We start from the raw sequence: 15,232 nt of genomic DNA, 5'->3' as shown, positions 1-15,232 counted from the left end.
TTCTTTAAATAGAAAATATATGAAAGTCATAAAATGAGAACACATTTAGAAGCTTGAAATGTTTGATCCTTTTTTATACTTATAATCTGCATCTGAAGATTATTTAAAATGTAAGTCTTTTGTGTGTTGTCTCCTTAACATGGTGACACATCAAGAATTAGTAAGCTGTGTGGGCTGGACTAATGCAGAAGAACTGTATTCATGCAGTGATGATCACCAAATAGTGAGGTGGAACTTGTTAACCAGTGAAACAAGTCAAATAGTAAAGCTTCCTGATGATATTTACCCAATAGATCTTCACTGGTTTCCAAAAAGTTTAGGCACCAGGAAACAAACTCAAGCAGAAAGCTTTGTCCTCACAAGTTCTGATGGTAAGTTTTTAATGTTATATGCTCATCTTGGTATTTAGAAGACATAATATGGTAATATGACTTATGCTTTGTGTTGTTTTACAAAACTGATGTTTTTGGAACTGCATACCTTCATCCACACATTTTGTCCATTTTCTATGTAGTCATTTTGTTTACGTTTAAACTATAAAACTATTGTGATGGAAGAAAGTGAATTCAATTGGTGTGTAGTGGGATTGAATCTGAATGTTTAGCTTTACTTTTTCTGTGCTGTCTTACTAGTTGTTAAGCTATTACCAATTTTGGTTTCTAATTTCTTCAAATTTAACTTTATGACATAACCATACTAAAAATATGGACACATTTAGTAAGCTATCTTTATTTTCTAGTACATGTTAATTTCTACTTATAGAGTTGGAGATGTATTAAATTTGACCATAGCTTCATTATTGGTGAGTAAAAAGCATGATTTTCTACTTTTTTAAGAGAATGTTTTAATTAGAAATAATATGAATTGTTTTTGTCTGTATGACACTTTACCTACTCTATCAATTAAGAGTACACTCATCAAAAGTAACAGAAACTTACGTAGCTAACACTTATGCACAGTTGGAGTTTTTTGGTTCACTTAGCTCTAGGGGTAGATCTGTAAGCACAACTGCATCAGGCCCTATTCTCACCAGCTCTTGGATAGGCTTCCCCTATAAGGTGAGCATGATGGCAGTCCACAGCCCAAGTCTCATCCTCCTAGGAAAGACATATTAGCAGAGAGAGTGCTTCTTCCTCAATATCTCATGCAGGCAAGTAGCAGAGAGGGTTCTGGGAGATCATGGATCACTCGCCCATCACTGTGTGAGTCACTTTAGTTAAGGGAACGTGACACTGAGTGAGCACAGCAGGCCTCAGGCCACTGTGGAAAGGCAAACAAAGAAAAGAGGGCTTTTGTAACCAGAACAAGGAAGGGGTTTTATGGCAGACAAGCACATCAGATGCCACAACTTTTACCGACAGAACTTCTGGTGACTTTTTTTTATTAAATGAGATATTGTGTAAAAGTACGTATAGTGCCTGGTGCTTAGAAAATTGATTCTGAGCCACAGCTAGAATTTAGCTAATCTCAGATGATAAAATGAAGCATTGACTTTAAAAAGAAACACCTTTTAATTTTGATTTAATTTCACATTCACAGAAAAGGTGCAAGAATTGTACAAGTAACTCTTACATATTCTTTATCTAAATTTTTGTTCCATATTCTTTCTCATTGGTTTTCTCCTCTCTCTCTCCCTGTCCCCCACCACATACATTTTTTTTCTAAAACATTTAAGAGTAATTTACAGAATGCCCTGTAACCATAAATACTTCAATGTATTTCCTAAGAATAAGGATTTTCTGTTACCTAACCACAATACATAGATTAAAATCAGGACATTTAACATTAATGCAATTCTGTTATCTAACCTGCAGTTCATATTAAATTTTTAACAATCGTCCTAATAATGTCTTTTATAGAAAATTTTTTTTTAGGTTTTATAATTATATATACCGTATTTTCCGGCATATAAGATGACTTTTTAACCCAGGAAAATCTTCTCAAAAGTCAGGGGTAGTCTTATACGCCGGGTGTCATCTTATAGGGCGGGTATATCCCAAACTCTATATTTTAACTGGAAAAGTTGGGGGTCGTCTTATACGCCCAGTCATCTTATACACCGGAAAATACGGTATATATATATATTTTTTTAATAAATCTTTATTGTTCAGATTATTACAATTGTTCCTCTTTTTTCCTCCCATAGCTCCCCTCCACCAAGTTCCCACTCCACCCTCTGCCCTTACCCCCCACTGTCTTCATCCATAGGTGTACAATTTTTGTCCAGTCTCTTCCCACACCCCCACACCCCTTTCCCCCCGAGAATAGTCAGTCCACTACCTTTCTATGCCCCTGATTCTATTATATTCACCAGTTTATTCTGTTCATCAGATTTTTTATTCACTTGATTTTTAGATTCACTTGTTGATAGATATGTATTTGTTGTTCATAATTTTTATCTTTACCTTTTTTTCTTCTTCCTCTTCTTAAAGATTACCTTTCAGCATTTCATATAATACTGGTTTGGCGGTGATGAACTCCTTTAGCTTTTTCTTATCTGTGAAGCTCTTTATCTGACCTTCAATTCTAAATGATAGCTTTGCTGGGTAGAGTAATCTTGGTTGTAGGTTTTTGCTATTCATCACTTTGGATATTTCTTGCCACTCCCTTCTGGCCCGCATAGTTTCTGTTGAGAAATCAGCTGACAATCGTATGGGTGCTCCCTTGTGGGTAATTAACTGTTTTTCTCTTGCTGCTTTTAATATTCTCTCTTTGTCTTTTGCTCTTGGCATTTTAATTATGATATGTCTTGGTGTGGTCCTCTTTGGATTCCTTTTGTTTGGGGGTTCTCTGCGCTTCCTGGACTTGTAAGTTGATTTCTTTCACCAGGTGGGGGAAGTTTTCTGTCATTATTTCTTCAAATAGGTTTTCAGTATCTTGCTCTTTCTCTTCTTCTGGCACCCCCATAATTCTTTTTTTTTTTTTAAATATATTTTATTGATTTTTTACAGAGAGGAAGGGAGAGGGAGAGAGCGTTAGAAACATTGATGAGAGAGAAACATCAATCAGCTGCCTCCTGCACACCCCCTACTGGGGATGTGCCCCCAACCAAGGTACATGCCCTTGACCAGAATCGAACCTGGGACCCTTGAGTCCGCAGGCCGATGCTCTATCCACTGAGCCAAACCGGTTAGGGCGGCACCCCCATAATTCTGATGTTGGTACGCTTGAAGTTGTCCCAGAGTCTCCTTACACTATCTTCAACTTTTTGTATTCTTTTGCTTTTTGCTTTTTCGGTTGGGTGTTTTTTGCTTCTTTGTATTTCAAATCTTTGACTTGATTCTTGGGCTCCTCTAGTCTGCTGTTGGATCTCTGTATATTGTTTGTTATTTCAGTCAGTGTATGCTTTATTTCTAGTTGTACCTTTTTCATATCCTCGAGGGTCTCGCTAAATTTATCGGCCTTTTCTAGGAAATTCTTGAAAAACCTTATAACCATGGTTTTGAACTCTATATCCAGTTGTTTGCTTTCCTTCATTTCTTTCGTTTGTGGTCTGTTTCTTTGTCTCCGCATTTTGGCTGCTTCCCTGAGTTGATAGAGTGGCTTTGTGTGCTAGGTGTCCTATAGGGCCCAGTGGCTTAGCTTCCCCAGTTACCTGAGTTGGACACTCTTGGTACACCCCTTTGTGGGCTGTGTGCACAGTCTTGTTGTAGTTAAGCCTTGATTGTTGTTGGTATCACTGGGGGGAATTGACCTCCAGGCCAATTGGCTGTGAGGATCAGCTGTGTCTACGCTGGGAGAACTTCTGTGCTGGAGACACCCTTATGAGACAAGACTTGCTTCACTGGGGCTTTGGTGCTCACTGAGTCTGCCCCCTGAGTGTGTCCCTTATGGATCTGAGGATTTGTAATCTGGATGGTCCTACTCTGACCCCTGGGTACACTGGCTCTTGGATCTCCAAGGAGGTGCTAATTTAGCCTCTGCTTGATTCCTCTTCTTTGTTTGGGTTTTGGAGGTGCCCAGATGAGGCCCAGCTGTGAAGCAATGCAAGCTGCTGCGGGGCCTTGGGCCTTCTTTTGGATTTTCTGGGTCTCACTGACTCAGCTGCAGTTTGTTAGGTAAGTTTAGAATTTAAAGGACCAGGCCATTCATATGCAAAAGCTTCTGCGCTCAGCTTGGATGGGGCGGAGTCTCAGGGCGGAGCAAACAGCAATGGCTTCGTGGGGCGGGATCTCAGGGCGGAGCAAACAGCAATGGCTTCCTGTCAGCCCTGCCCTAAGAAGCCCCTGGGTCTCAGTGTCCTGCGGTAATCGGTGTAAGCACCTCTGAGAGAAAGCCGCCCTCGAGTTTCGCCCGCTGCCAGACAGTCCAGTTTCTCCCTGTATGAGTCTGGGTCCCCAGAGTCTTGCCTGGAACTGGAGTTAAGTGCAGTCGGGAGCTTTTGTCTCCCTCCCGATTGAGAAAGCCAGCCGCATACTCAGTTGCCAGCCCTCTCTGCATGTGCCTCCGTACCTCTGCCTTCCTCAGCTCCTGGGAATCTCAGTGTGCTCTTCTCTTTCCTTCTAGTTGTAGAATTTCCACTCAGCCAGCCTTCCTATGGTTTGGATGATGTCCGTTTTATCTTTTAGTTGTAGTTTGAAATTGTTGTGCGAGACAGCAGTTCAGGTGTTTACCTATGCCGCCATCTTGGTTTCTCCTCGAAAATTTTTTTCTGGTATTAAATAACACATCACTTTTATTACATCTCTCTGATCTCCTTTAATCTGGAGCAACTCCTCAGTCTTTCTTTTCTAATCTTGACAGTTTTTTTTAACGTATATTTTATTGATTTTTACAGAGAGGAAGGGAGAGGGATAGAGAGTTAGAAACATCGACGAGAGAGAAACATCAATCAGCTGCCTCCTGCACACCCCCTACTGGGGATGTGCCTACAACCAAGGTACATGCCCTTAACCAGAATTGAACCTGGGGCCCTTTAGTCCGCAGACCGATACTCTATCCACTGAGCCAAACCGGTTAGGGCTAATCTTGACAGTTTTGAAGAATACAAGCCTGTTATTTTTATAGAAAGTCCCTCAATTTATGTTTATTGGCTGTTTCCTCATGGTTATATTTAGTTAACAGGTTTTTAGCATCAATACTTAGGGCATCAGATTGGCAGATTCATGATGCTGGTTTAACCCATTATTAGTGTTGTTAACTTTCATTTGTTCAAAAGGTGTGTTCACTAAATTAATCTACTATAAAGTTACTACTTTTCTCTTTTAATAAATAATTTGTGAAAGAATATATTCAGACTATGTAAAAATGTTCTCTTCCTTCTCAAACTTCCTCCCTCTATCACAGTTAGCATCTATTGATGATTCTTGGCTGAATCATTTATTACTAAGACTAGAGGTCTGATGCATGAAAATTCATGCACTCAGGGGCTGGGGACGTCCCTCAGCCTGGCCTGTGCCTTCTCGCAGTCCGGGACCCTTTGGGAGATGTCTGACTGATGGCTTAGGCCCACTCCCTGGGGTATCAGGCCTAAGCTGGCAGTTGGACATCCCTCTGGCAGCCCAGGAGCCCTCGGGGGATGTCCACCTGCTGGCTTAGGCCCACTCCCCAGGGGATCAGTCCTAAGCTGGCAGTTGGACATCCCTCTGGCAGCCTGGGAGCCCTCAAGGGATTTCCGACTAATGACTTAGGCCCACTCTGCCATTAGTTGCACATTCTTAGCACTTCCACAGAGGCGGGAGAGGCTCCTGCCACCACCGCTGCGCTGCCCAGCCATGAGCTGGCTTCTGCCTGAGCGGTGCTCCCCCTGTGGAAGCACACTGACCACCAGGAGGCAGCTCCTGCATTGAGTGTCTACCCCCTGGTGGTCAGTGTGTGTCATAGTGACCAGTAGTTCCTGGTCGTTCCGCTGTTAGGGTCAATTTGCATATTACCCTTTTATTATATAGGACTAGTAGCCCGGTGCACGAAACTCGTGCACGTTGAAAGGGAATTAATTAGATGAAATATTTTAATATTGCTATTTGCCCTTTCTCTATAATAAAAGTGTGAGAGATAAAAGGAAATGAGTACAATGTATAGGAAAATAATACATAATTTTATTAATAACTAAACAATAACAAAATGATATAACAACAATAACAAACTCGTAATATAAAAACAACATTGATGCAAATAATGACTGATAAAGTGATTAAACTTATTCTAATATCTCCCTGTATACCACATTAAGAGTAAAAACACTTTCAGAGTGCTTGACTAATTTCCCTTGAGATAAAGTATTTACAACTTTAACTTTAACGTAACATGCTCTTTGAACTCAAGAGAAAGCAACAGCCGTAACTGGTTTGGCTCAGTGGATAGAGCATCGCCCTGTGGACTGAAAGGTCCCAGGTTCGATTCCAGTCAAGGGCATGTACCTTGGTTGCGGGCACATCCCCCGTAGGAGGTGTGCAGGAGGCAGCTGATCAATGTTTCTCTCTCATCGATGTTTCTAACTCTCTGTCCCTCTCCCTTCTTCTCTGTAAAAAAATCAATAAAATATTTTCAAAAAATACTTAAAAAAAAAAAGAGAGAGAGAGAAAGAGAGAGAGAAAGCAACATTAACTGACCATGTCCAAAAACGGGTTCAGGTAGGAATATTCCTACTCTGTCTAGAGTTGGTCCTTGTGATTTATTAATAGTCATCACAAATGCTGGCATAACGGGAAACTATCTTCGAATTAATTTAAATGGGTGGCCAGTGTCAGATGGGGACAAATCAATTTTTGGAATCAGAACAATCTCTCCCTCTGCAGATCCTGTTAATATTTCAGCTTTGATAATGTTAGGTCGCAATCTTTTGATAATAAATCTGGTACCATTACAAAGACCCCCTTTACTATTAAGATTTCTCAATAGCATGATGATTACACCCACTTTCAATTTTAATTTATGACACGGCATTCCAGAAGGAGTAATACTATTAAGAAATTCAATAGGAAAATTTTCCTTTTCAGCATCATCTGTTGAGTCAATGGAATCATCACTCAAATAGGTGTGAAAATCTCCATCAAGTATATCCAAAATTTCTTCATTTAATTTTTGAACGTGCTCATTTTTTGAACAAAGAATTGCATGTTTAGATATATTTTTAATATTATCTATAGATATACTATTTCCAAAGGTGGCTTTAATAATAGATCCATTAAAAATCATTATATGGGGAATTTCAATAATATCCATTCCTAAATGAAAACTGCTATCAAGTTTGCCATCTCCAAGTTTTACTAACCATTCACTATAAGCAGAATCCTCTGATCTCATATTTGTTTTAAGAGACAACTATCTGAAACATCCCCAAACACTACAGTACTTTAAACTTATTTGTACTATGGCCAATCGTATAGCATGGTGGCACAAAAATCCCCTCTGAAAAGAACTTTCCCACCAAATGCAACATTCAAAGTAGCGCCAGCGAGAGCTTTATATGTATGGCACGTGTGCGAGTCAAAGTTTATTTTTAAATTTCCAGTGTGTCATATGTACTGGTTGGTCAGACGGATGGACAAATGTCGGTCACTTAGCCTTTTATCTATACAGATTATGAGTCATGATTTTACCTTTTTAAAAAATTATCCTTTAATACCTCCAAAGCACAATGAGTAAGAATCTGAAGGTTTATGTGGCTTCTATTTGGTTTCTAGGACAAAGTTCTTTCCTTTACCCATCACTCACTTCTCTCCTTTTATTCTTGAATGTTAATTCCAACATAATTTTTGTAACACCTCTTGAAAAGGATCCCACCAAGTTTTTGATAGTCCACATGATAAAACCTACAGAAAAACTACAGCATGAGACTTTCATTCTATCACTAACTTCTTCGTATAACTGTAATTCCTCAGTCTCTATAGAATGAAAAAGGAAAATAAAAGTGCCTTCTCTCATTCCAAGGCCTTTCTCAGTCAGGCAACTACCAAAAGAATGAGCCTACAATTCATGCCATGTAATCTCTATCAGGCATAATTCAAATCAAATCCCATCAGGCAAAGTCTGGGATAATTAAAATGTATAAGAGAACAGTGGTGACCTGGGGGAGAACTTATGATACCTTGTCTCCTGCTTTTGCTGAATATTATTTTTGTTATGCTAGACTCCAAGTCCCTATCGGGGACCTGGGCAGGCGGCTGCGGGCGCTAACCCACACTGCCTGCCCTGGTCCGTGATCCGTGATCACGCCGCCTGCCCTGGTCCGTGATCCAGGATGGCGGACCTGGGCAGGCGGCTGCCGGTGCTAACCCACACCGCCTGCCCTGGTCCGTGATCCGTGATCGTGGACCTGGGCAGGCGGCTACGGGCGCTAACCCATGCCTCCTGCCCTGGTCTGTGATCCGTGATGGCGGACCTGGGCAGGCGGCTACGGGCGCTAACCCACGCCGCCTGCCCTGGTCCGTGATCCATGATGGTGGACCTGGGCAGGTGGCTGCGGGTGCTAACCCACGCCACCTGCCCTGGTCTGTGATCCGTGATCACGCCGCCTGCCCAGGTCCGTGATCCATGATGGCGGACCTGGGCAGGCGGCTGCGGGCGCTAACCCACGCCGCCTGCCCAGGTCCGTGATCCATGATGGTGGACCTGGGCAGGTGGCTGCGGGCGCTAACCCACGCCGCCTGCCCTGGTCCGTGATCCATGATCACGCCGCCTGCCCAGGTCCGTGATCCGTGATGGCGGACCTGGGCAGGCGGCTGCCGGCGCTAACCCACACTGCCTGCCCTGGTCCGTGATCCGTGATGGCGGACCTGGGCAGGTGGCTGCGGGTGCTAACCCACGCCGCCTGCCCTGGTCCGTGATCCGTGATCACTCCGCCTGCCCAGGTCCGTGATCCATGATGGCGGACCTGGGCAGGCGGCTGCCAGCACTAACCGCCTGCCCCAGTCTACCATCATGGCTTGGATTCCACCGGCAGTGGGCGCTGCCCCCTCCCACTGCCATCTTTGCTGGTTTAATGTGTATATTTGCTCCTGATTGGCTGGTGGGCGTGGCTTATGGGTATAGCAAAGGTACGGTCAATTTGCATATTACTGTTTTATTAGGTAGGATGGTTGCCAAATGGTAATTTTTTAAAACTTTGTAATTCCTTCCATATTGATCAGTTGGTATTCTACTGCAAGGAAGAGCCTCTCATATCTTGCCAATTATTTATTTGTTTGCTATATCAGTTAGATTCATAGATTCTTATTTTATTTCTTGAGTATCCTGTTACCATTATTTTTACTGATTGACTGGTTGGTTGATTTTAGAGGTGGTGGGAGGGAGAAAAAGGGAGACAGAAACATCGATGTAAGAGAGATACATCAGTTAGTTGCCTCCCATATGCGCCCAAATCAGGGATTGAACCAGCAACCTTCCCATGCACAGATGATGCTCCTACCCACTGAGCCACACCAGCCAGGGCCTGTTACCATTATTTTTACATTTTGATGTTAAAATTGTTTCACATTTGGCCAGCTGGAGCACCATTAAACTAGCTCAAATAATCTTTGTTTTTTCTTTTTTTTGGGGGGGGAGGGGAAATGTGTCTTCATCATTTTTCCAGCACTACTTTGCTGGCATAAGATATTCTAGGCTCATATTGTAGTTTCCCAGTCTCAGCCCCCAAATCATCTGTTTCTCCTGTTCTTTATTTGGTGCTTAATGGTATTTAAAAACTAAGATAAGAGTGCTAGATGTGCTCGTTTCAAAGTGGTGTGTGTACTTCAAGGCCCTTTCAGAGGACTGAGCTAAGAATTATAAATATAAATTATATTAAAAATCACACATATATACAGCTATTTCTTTCTCTCTTTCTCTCTTTTTTCCTCCTTCCCTCCCTCCCTTCCTTTCATTTTTTTCTTTCCATACTAAAAACCATGAGTTAATTCTGATACCACCAGCTCTAATTCAACACTATGGGGTTAATTCTAGTGTCTTTTTCTCCACACTTGAAAACAGTGAGAAAGCCTGACTTTCATTATTATTAATATATTTACTCATTTACTCAATTCTATAATACACAGTAGGTTGTTTCAGAGTTACTAACCCATACTACTGCAAAAAAATTTAATTAGAATTCAAGTGTTTACTGTTGTTATCTTTACACTGAGGCTATAGAGTCAAAGTCCTGTGTTTAAAATTACTTGCATTTCCCCACTGCTTAAATGTTGTTATGTTACTCATTTAAGATATAGATAAGTATATTTATTTCTATTTGTTTTCCATGTAAGGTCCCCCCCCATTCTTGTTGATTTGATTATCTCTGAATATGTTAAACATTAACATGGATGGTTCCATGAAGTGAAAACTGTATTAAAAAAATATACTTACTCAGAGCATTGTTACTACCCTGACCTACCCAATTCCATACACCTTGTTCCTATTTACTCCTTCTAGGGAACCAATCTCTTTAGTTCTGGTTTATCCTTCCTGTGTTTCTCTTGGCAAAAATAAACACATACATGTATATTTTCTCATTTCACCTTTTTATTTATTTATTACACAGCAGGTGGCATATCACATATTTTCTTTGCATTCTCCTTTTTAAACTCAACAGTCTATGAGGATTGACTTATCTGGTGACTATGAATACTAAATCTAATTAGTCTTGATGGTTTCTGTTGTCTGAGTGTTTTTCTGAATTATTAAGCTTACTTAATTATACTTAACTAAAAAAATAAGTGCTTGGGTCTTTATTTTACATTGGCTTTAGATAAAACACTTTCTGATAGGAAAAAGAAGTTTAAAGTAAAACAAGTGTAATTTAAAAGATAAATTTACACGATTAAGTAAGGAAAACTACATTATGACTAAAGAAAATAGAATGTATCATTTTATTTTGGGGTTTACTGTATAAAAAAAACCCCAAATAAGATAACATGCCACACACTAGATGTTAGAAGAGAAAACCAAAGCAGAGTAGTTGAGTGTTTTCTCCAAGGTAAGGATGAGGACTACCTGGGATCTTGAGAAAGAGGGAAAGAGACGATAGATGAAAGAAAATAAGTGGAAGGGTAGACAGAAAGCAGCATCCAGAAATGAAAAAGAAATGTTCAAAAAAAGAAGAAAGTGGATGCCATCAGGAGGTGGTCAAGGAGTTTCCTGCCAGATAAAGATCTGAGGTCATTTTATATATCAGTGCTGTATTCTTTGTTAACCCAGTGCTTTAAAAAACCCAGCCTATTATTCTGCTTAAAAGAAAACACCATATAACGAGATCTGCCCTCTTAACAAATTGTTAATCGTACTGTGCAGTATAGTTAATTGTAAGCACAATATTGTACAGCAGATCTCTAGGGCTTTTCATTTTGTGTGATGTTAGCTCATACTTAAATTTTTTTTTTCAAGATTTAATTCATTGTTCAAGAGATTTTCTTTTCTAGTTACCACCAACTTTCTCCTCTTCATTTTTCTCCCTCAACCCTGGCAGAAAAGATTACAGTTTTTGAGTTTGTTCATCACTCTTCCAGGGTTTCCTTTGTCCAACCCCCTCTGTTCTGTGGTGGTAGTGGTAAAACGTTCAAAACACATCCCTGGGTTTGAGGGGCAGCTCCTGCACATAAAGCAGACTTTTGCCAAGTATTTTGTCTCACCAGTAATTCTCTCGTCAGTATTTTTATATGTTTTTGAACATTTTGTGCAGTAGTATCCCACTTTTTAGAGGAGATATTTCTTTAACAATGTGTTAAAAGATTTGCATTTTAAAAAGAATTGAATTATTTAAAATGCATTGGGGGGGGGCTGCTATGTAAGGGAATTCTGGTATAAAACCTTTTGTAAAGGCAATAAACACTCCTTAAATTATATTTAGTGAAAGTTGATATTTTCATACATCCTATTAGATACGTTAAAATAATCACTATATTCTCTTATTAGTTAATATGTCTATTTTAAAATCCCACTTTAAAAAGAATTTGTGTGTTCATTTCTTTTTATCAGAAGTTAGCAGTTACTGATCTCTTTGTGGCTTTTTGCAGCCATCTGCCAAAACATTTCTGCTGTTAAGCAGTCTGCAAAAGTGCTCATGTGCCCTTTTATTCTAGCACCCTATTCCAAGCCTTCTCATGTTTCCATGGGCATTTCTTAAGGCATTTCTAACTTTAAAAAATGTGTTCCATATAACTTTAATCTACCACTTTTGTTCTTTTTATTTTTTATAAAATTTTCCTCTTTTTAGCTTATCTATAATAATAAAAGCATGATATGCTAATTAGACCAGACATCCTCCCAGATGACCTTCCGGACAAAGCCGGGGCTGCAAGGGTAGCCCAGGTCCCAGGTGCCTGCCAGCGGCTGGAGGGAAGCCCAGAGGGAAGCCCGGGTCCCGGGTGCCTGCCAGCGGCCGGAGGGAAGCCTGGGTCCCGGGTGCCAGAGGGAAGCCGGTGCTGGCAGCTGGGGGAAGGAAGGCCTAGTCTTGCACGAATTTCGTGCATCAGGCCTCTAGTCTTTAATAACAAAAGATTAATTTTATACCTCAGGATTTAAATATCCATGATTATCCAAAGTGTTCATTGTTTGTTTAATAAATTAATAAACGAGTCATATTGATTATATTCTCTTCCCTAACTCACCCCTAGCAAATAATTGGAAATAAATTAATTGATTTCTAGTTTGGTCTTGAACTTTTACTAATTTATAGAAAACCTGGAGAGAAAAAAGAACTGAAAATTCTCGTTACTAGTAAATGAATAATTATCAGTTTTTAAATTTGATTTGTGTAATTTTATATTTATGCTTTACTCTGGGTGTGCTATTCAAGCAATTCTATATAATAAAGAGCTAATATGCTAATTAGACCAAACAGCAGAACAACCTGTCTGGATGACCTTCCGGACGAAGCTGGGGCTGCGAGGGCCGAGCCCCTTGCAAGAATTTCATGCATTGGGCCTCTAGTTTGTAATAATCAGCCAATATACAAAGGCCAATGATTTATTTATTAATTGCTAAATCTATGCCAAGAGCTGACCTTAGTTGTCCCAGTGTATGTCTTCTGTGAGGTCATAGGAAGCAAGAATAGTTTTAGCACTTGTTAGAAAGTCAGTATTTGTTATTTTATGACAAATGTCATTGACCAAAATACATACAATTTCTAAAATGTGGAATAGGTTGAAAGATAATTTCTGGACTCTTCATTTCTAGTTCAAGTTATTTGGTTAGTCTCTTTGGTGTTGCATTTATTCATTGTATCCAATAATTGTTTAGTATGTGGATCTCTTGTGGTAGGCAGTATGTTAACATTTTGTGAAACAGGCCTGGATAAAGAAAATAATGGCCACAGGATTAGCTTTCCATTTACTATATGCCATCTTCATAGTTCCTCTCTTGAGGTTTCCCCTCCTTGTATTTTCTCTGTAATTTTAAGTTAGTCTGATAAAGAGAATAATAGCACAGCTGAATTCAAAGTTATTGTTACATTGAAAAATGACCCAGAGGTAATTATAAAATTAAAAGGAAGAGATGGGGAAAAGTAGATGGTGCTAATGGTGCTAGTGGGTGGGTGGGTGGATAAAGGAAAAGGGTAGATTATTGTTGAAGTGCTAGAACGTCATGAATGAGAAAAATAAGAATGTCAAAATGGTCCATTTTATTTATTTGTTTACTTACTTATTTTTAGTTATTGGTATGGTTACAGAATTGGTTAAATTTAACAAATGCTGATTATGTAAAAGCATATTGCAAATAAAAATATGACTAAGACATGGCCCCCTGCCATGAAATGAATCACAGCCCAGTAAAAAATGCTGCAACAGAGCTACAAGTAATGTACATTGTGTGTAAAAAAGAGGGAAAGACTTTGTTGGTAGGAATGAGTAGGTGGTCAGTGAAAGAACCACAGGGCACTAAGTGTTAAATGTTTTAAAGCCACTTGTATTAGAGTTCTCCAGAGAAATGTTTTAAAGCCATCTTAAGCATCTGACTTAAATATGTATATTTTAAAAAATATATTTTTATTGATTTCAGAGAGGAAGAGAGAGGAAGAGAGAGAGATGGAAACATCAATGATGAAAGAGAATCATTGATTGCCTGCCTCCTGCATGCCCCCGATTGGGGATCAAGCTTGCAACCCGGGCATGTGCCCTTGACCAGAATCGAACCTGAGACCCTTCAGTCCATAGTCCATAGGCCGATGCTCTATCCACTGAGACAAAAAGCTAGGGCTTGAATATATTTTTAATAAATTGTTAGTATTAGGCCAGATCTTGAAAGCTATAAATTAAAAGTGAATTGAAACAAAATAAATCCCCTGAGGCAAATTTGGTTAGGCAGGCACATTATTCTTTTACTGCAAAATAAATAAATAAATAAATAAATAAATAAATAAATAAATCATACATGTATACACGCAAATATTTATATTGATTTGAAGAAAGCTTCTAATTTCACTGTACTTAATTTATTGCAATCTATGTATCACTAGATTTCATTATCATTCAAACCTCACTGATCTTTTCTCGGAGTCCTATAGTTCTTACTCTTGGCACAGTTAATTTGTCCCCTTGACATCACTTATATACTTTGCCTATGTACTTTAAAGTTGCAGTTTTTTAGCTTTTTTCCTGTATATAGGATGGGGCAAAAGTAGGCTTACAGTTGTGAGTATGTGAAACAGTTTATTCTTGTATTATTATTTATTAACTAGAAGCCCGATGCATGAAGATTTGTGCTAGAATGGGCTTTCCTTTCCTTGATTGCCGGCACCGCCTTTCCACTCTGGCCCAGCCCGTTTCTGCTCAGGCCCTGGAGCCGCCTCTTTCCGCTCCAGGAGCCACCTCTTTCTGCTCTGGCCCCGCCTTCCCACGCTGCCCAGAGGCCCTAAGAGACCGGGGGTGGGGCAGAAAGCCTGTGTCGTCACCATGGCAACGACACAAGCATCCCACCCCTGTCACTCAGCGCCTGTGTATGCAAATTAACCTCCATCTTGGTTGGGTTAATTTGCATATCACTCCTGGTTGGCTGGTGGTGTAGCGGAGGTACAGTCAATTTACATGTTTGTCCATTATTAGGTAAAACTAGAGGCCCAGTGCACGATTTTGTGCACAGGTGGCGTCCCTCGGCCTGGATGGCGATTGGGCTGATTAGGGCCGTCTTGCCCAGTCCCAGTTGGGGCCGCTGGAGGCTGGCTGGCCGGGGAGGGCTCCAGTGCACACCTGACCCATCTTGCCCAGTCCTGATCAGCCAGACCCCAGCAGCAAGCTAACCTACCGGTCAGAGCATCTGCCCCCTGGTGGTCAGTGCACGTCATAGTGACTGGTCAAGCAGTCAACCTAATGGTCGACCTATA

The 15,232-nt window shown here is 40.4% G+C and overlaps 1 protein-coding gene across 1 annotated transcript in view; it reads left to right on the top strand.

Annotated features, from left to right (window-relative positions):
• The first annotated feature begins 339 nt into the window (after positions 1-339).
• IFT80 (intraflagellar transport 80) overlaps positions 340-15,232 on the top strand; it is an 82,890-nt gene continuing 67,997 nt past the window's right edge. The window contains exon 1 of the mRNA XM_054713686.1: positions 340-371. Coding sequence (XP_054569661.1) covers positions 369-371 — 3 coding nt within the window. The 5' untranslated portion in view covers positions 340-368. The remainder of the gene's footprint in view (positions 372-15,232) is intronic.

The sequence above is a fragment of the Eptesicus fuscus genome, chromosome 3 (genome assembly GCF_027574615.1).
Source record: "Eptesicus fuscus isolate TK198812 chromosome 3, DD_ASM_mEF_20220401, whole genome shotgun sequence".
NCBI lineage: Eukaryota > Metazoa > Chordata > Mammalia > Chiroptera > Vespertilionidae > Eptesicus > Eptesicus fuscus.
The sequence above is the reverse complement of the archived record's forward strand: the minus strand, read 5'-3'. Positions and strand labels throughout refer to the sequence as shown.